General features: G+C 41.7%; 1 protein-coding gene across 1 annotated transcript in view; it reads right to left on the reverse strand.

Moving 5' to 3' along the window:
- The window catches only part of LOC116674252 (coagulation factor XIII A chain-like), a 24,014-nt gene extending 20,697 nt beyond the window's left edge, over positions 1–3,317 (reverse strand). The window contains 5 exon segments of the mRNA XM_032506853.1: positions 1–141; positions 853–1,267; positions 1,528–1,607; positions 3,240–3,269; positions 3,272–3,317. The exon segment at positions 1–141 is cut by the window's left edge and continues 39 nt beyond it. Coding sequence (XP_032362744.1) covers positions 1–141; positions 853–1,267; positions 1,528–1,607; positions 3,240–3,269; positions 3,272–3,317 — 712 coding nt within the window.
- Between the last annotated feature and the right edge of the window lie 2,034 nt (positions 3,318–5,351).

The raw sequence follows: 5,351 nt of genomic DNA on the forward strand, positions 1-5,351 counted from the left end.
CCAGCGGGCGGTTGAAAGTGACTTTCACCAGGAACTCCTGACCGCGGCGGACCACCAGGTTGGGGGTTTCGTAGGCGCCCGTGTTGTGTTGCGGTTTATTTATCTGCTGACACATGTCGATCTTCTGCGCCAACAGAAACGCTGAGAGGAAATGAAGAAAGGGAGAGGATGTCATATTTGCATGTGTATTGATCACTGATCAGAGAAGTTATTTTATTATCATCATCATTATTCTCCCTTCTTCACAGTCTCATGTCAGATTCATCTACCAACCCTTATAGAGGTGGATCAGGGTTGCCTTAGACCAGCTCTTAGTTATACTGTAATAGTTTTGGACTTCCAGGGGACTTTCTTTGACACACTGAGCTCCTCTGTCCTCTCTCTAAATGCGTGTTACTAACTGAGCTCTGGGGAACTTATTCCCCGGTGTCCTTGTGTTTTCTCCACCAGCAGTTTTCCTTGGATTAGGGTCGGACCTAAATCATGGTTGCAGCTGTCGTCGTGGTCCTGCTCCGCGCCCTGCTATACCCTGAGATTCCCTGCTACACCCTTCCGTGCTCTGCTATGCCCTGCTACACCCTTCCGTGCCCTGCTATGCCCTGCTACACCCTTCAGTGCCCTGCTACACTCTGCTTTGCCCTACTATGAATAAATGGGGGGATGAACAGTGGCAACAACAATTATAACAATTATAACAACAATTATAAATGAAATGGATCTTACTGGCTGCAGGTGCAGGTGCAGGTGCAGGTGCAGGTGCAGGTGCAGGTACAGGTACAGGTGCAGGTGCAGGTGCAGGTGCAGGTGCAGGTGCAGGTGCAGGTACAGGTGCAAGGTGGAGGGTGCAGGTACAGGTGCCGGGTGCAGGTGCAGGTACAGGTGTGGGTGCGGGACAGGTACAGGTGGGGGTACAGGTGCAGGTGCAGGTGCAGGTGCAGGTGTAGGTGCAGGTACAGGTGCAGGTGCGGTGCAGGTGCCGGTGCGTGCAGTAGGTGGCAGTGCGGTGCGGGCAGGTACAGGTGGGGTGCAGGTACTGTGCCGGTGCCGGTGCAGGTACAGGTGGCAGTGCCGGTGCAGGTACAGGTGCAGGAGCAGGTTGAGGTGCAGGTACAGGGGCAGGTGCAGGTGCAGGTGGAGGTGCAGGTACAGGTGCAGGTGCAGGTGCAGGGTTAGGTGCAGGTGCAGGTGCTCTGGCTGTGGGAACGTCAGGAAAAGCCTCAAACTCTGGAAAATCTTCTTCTAAACCGGCAAGGTTGGAGGTTGACACCTAAAGATTAATAACAAAGAAATAATGAAAGAAAGAGAGGAATGATTTAATGTGAATGCATATTATTGCTGTAATCCGTCAACGTGGAGCAAATTTTAGATGTAGTGCGGTAAAGACAACCCATCAACATACGTTCTTCTTATCTTAAATATTAGACTAAATAATTCATAATTTCAGCTTATTAACATTTTGCGAGTAGAGTGCCTCTGGCCTTTCTTCTTTTTGAATTTGTAATGTGTTTGTTGTCAGTAGTGCATTACCTTCTTCGGGTATCGTCCCTTGAAGGGGTTGAACTTCCTCTTTGATAGAGACATGATGGCTGGAGGTTTCACTGAAGTCACTACACAAACCAAGAAACACATATTTAATGCAGGAAACATGAATATAAATTTTCCAATGCGTGGTGAATCGGATAATAATCAATATAAATGTGTAAAGATTGCGACCAGTTGACATAAAAACTGAATCGCAATGATATTTCTAAATGACCTAGTGCGTAACTTGTTTGACTTTTTTCTATTTATTTATTTCTTTTGATGCGTGGCGATCTGATTTCTCCCCGCAGCTCGGTCTGGAAACCGGCACGTTTAATTCTCCTGCTTCAGTTCACAATTTTGCGGGAACCAATCAAAAACTGGCTTATCTACCTGCCGTGCTATTGGCTGGTTTACCACGATGACGATAGAGAAGCGGCCAAGCAGCTAAAGCACAGCAACCCGTTGATGCCGCTGTTGCTTCTACGTTATCATCATCATTGGTCTGATTGGTTGAAGGACTATCCAATTGCGTACAGAGTCCCACCTCTTGTGAAGAGAAAATTCAGAGCAGACTCCCCAGACCAATGCTCAATCTCAGATCCTTTGAGCTCGGCTTGGTCTGGTGATAGCCCCACTATGCCAAAAGTGTCTTGGAGTCAAAACAGCTCTTTTATTTTTACAGTTTGTATATTTGTAAATTTTCAGTTATTTGTCTGCAGCTTTTAAAGAAAATCCTGAGAAAACCGGGAATTCTATCAAATTATGTGTTGAGTGTATCACTATGTCCCTATAAGATGTCATCATAAAGCCCCACAGAGACACTGTCACTCTGCACAGGGATTACAAATGGTCACATGTGGACAAAATATTCCACACGTTGAATTAAATTATGTAAAAACAGAAGATATTATTCTAATAACATCTGCAGCCCTTATAATTTATATAATAATAATGTATTTTTTCAGATCTTCTACATTCTGTTTAAAAGATGTGAGATAAAAAACATTCAAGAAGCCGTCCTACATTACGAGTACGTTTACTTTTGATGATAAAGCTGATAATACACCTTTTGCAATGGACATGTAAATTCACAGTCCACATTTGGAATTTGTTTGATATGTTCATGTTTTAAAAAATATGCAGGAGTAGTCTGTAAAATTAAATGGAACAATTACATGAAATCAGTTTTTGAAGTACTTCAGAATCAGAATCAGCTTTATTTGCCAGGTATGAGGACACATACGAGGAACTTTTCTTTGGAGCATCGTTGCTCACAATGTGCTTACACATACAAAAACAACCAAAACAAAAATATACACTCTGATATATACACAATATGTACATACTCTAAACAGAAACAATATAGAGGCATGAGTGCAATAAAGAGTTCGATAGAAATTATTTAAATATGGAGCACAGTGCAAAGGATACTGGGATAAATAGTATTATGTTATTATATTACAATATGAACAGTATGAACATTATGAATAGTTCTGAAAAAGGAAATTAGAATGATGAACAAATAAAAAAACACTGTGGGTAAGAAGTCAGCTGTTCATCAGAGAGATGGCTTCTTACTTTATGAAAAGTATGTATAATGAAATGTATAGACTTTAAAAATGAACATGTTAATCTTTGCATCTCCAGATAAAATTGCACAAACAATAAGTATGATAGAATAGGTGTCACACCTATTGTGTGTGTGTGTGTCTCACCGCTCAGATGAAAGAGAGAAGTGGGTCTGTTGAGTCTCTGATGATCAGATCAGATGATGATGAGATTAACTTCAGCATCAGTTTATATACACACACTACTTCCCCTTTTTACACACACACACACACAAACGCAAATATACCATGATCCTTTTAGTTACTTCTTTACATGAAGTACATCATTAAATACTACTCTAACAACTGAATATGGTATTAGTCACTAATAATAAATCACATTGATGTTACTTTAGTATTTTGACGCTTTTTTCAATGCTTTTCTGATGCTGTGTGAGATTTTTTTATCGTTGTTGCTTTCTGCGCTTTTTTATTCTTTTTTCGGGCAGCACATTCTCATAAGCAGATTCATTTGATATCTTACAAAAAATTATGCACAACAATTGCAATTATATCCTATGAAATGACAGCGACTGCCGACCGGTCCCATAAAAGTCAAGTGTAGCGGTTTACAGTTAAATATAGCCGTCAAATACTTTTCAAATCACTTATCCTAGCTGTATGTTTGAATGGTTCATGAGAATAGCCTGGGTATTTGTACTTTTACTGCAGTAAAAGATCTGAATACTTCCTCCACCTCTGACAAAAACACACACATCATCAGAACAGGGAAGAGTGTGTGTGTGTGTGTGTGTGTGTGTGTGTGTGTGTGTGTGTGTGTGTGTGTGTGTGTGTGTGTGTGTGTGTGTGTGTGTGTGTGCGTGCCCTCGACCCAAACAGACACTCTGACCTGTCACTCATCAGCAGTGACATTAAAGGGTAACCACTGTATTTTTTCAACCTGGATCCTATTTTAGGTCTAAGTGACTTAAAGGAACAACAATCTTTGACACTGGTCCAGTATTAAGCAGGAACGCTGTAACCGGCAGATACAGACTGAGCTGCAATGTAATCTAATTGGGGAAAATGGGCATCATCAATTTGGTCCACTGGTGCTGTTTTTGCCAATGACAGGCTCAGATCCTTATGTCTGACGACATTATGGAAAAGATCCCTAAAGAAATAGGCTTTTTTTTTAAACGTCTTTGAGACCTTGAGAGTAGAGTTGTGATGGTCGGAAAAGTGGAAAGGCTTTTAATAGTTTTATTTTGTTTCTGTCGACTTTGAATAAAGTTTAATTTACAATGCTAAAATTATTGTTTGATTACATGGAGTCTGGTGGGTTTAGCGAAAGGTCGACCTCCCTGGAAATCTTTTCCACAGTGTGGAACCCTTTAAATTTAATTTACACTCTTTATTGATCTGCTATGGGGAAATTACAATTTACTCTGTTGTTACTACACACTACACACAGGCTTGAACAACACACACATGCTCAGATCCTATACATGAACTAATGTAGAGATGTCAGAGTGAGTGGGCTGTCAGTGCTGGACCAGCACCGTAAGCGGTTGGGGGGGTTCGGTGCCTTGCTCAAGAGCACCTTGGCATTGCTCAAGAGGTGAACTGGCATCTCTCCAGCTACCAGTCCACACTCCGTACTTTTGAACTAGCGATCCTCCGGTTCCCAACCCAACTCCCTACGGACTGAGCAACTGCCACCCCCTCTTCACCCTATTTCCCCATGGGTTTGTGTCTGACTGACTGGAACAACAATCTTTGGCATTGGTCCAGTATTAGGTCGGACTGCTGCAGCAGCAAAACAACGGGCAAATTGTGACCTTCACACAAAACTTTTTATTGGACGGAGGGCTACATTGCAGCCCGGTTCGTGGCTGTCGGTTACAGCGTTCTCGCCAATGACCAATGACCAACGTCAAAGACTGTTTTTCACATTAGTCACTTAGATGATAGTCTTTGCTTTGTGAGTGACGTTCTACATAAAACAACAGGACATGATGCAGTACTAATCTAATCTGAAATAGGCACACATATGGCCACACTGATGGACATTAAAATACTCTAACATGTATTCATTAGTGGTAAAAACAGAATATGTCATTCTACATTGATAAAACAGTTTGAAAGAAGCCATTCTGCATAATGAGAACTTTTGACATTTGAGGACTTTTACTGCAGTAACCTTTCAGGAGTATTTTTAAACTGTGGTATATCTTTTTCTTCAGTGAAGGATCTGAGTACTTCTTCTTATTGGGGATA

The sequence above is a fragment of the Etheostoma spectabile genome, chromosome 24, assembly GCF_008692095.1.
Source record: "Etheostoma spectabile isolate EspeVRDwgs_2016 chromosome 24, UIUC_Espe_1.0, whole genome shotgun sequence".
In the NCBI taxonomy this organism is placed as follows: Eukaryota; Metazoa; Chordata; class Actinopteri; order Perciformes; family Percidae; genus Etheostoma; species Etheostoma spectabile.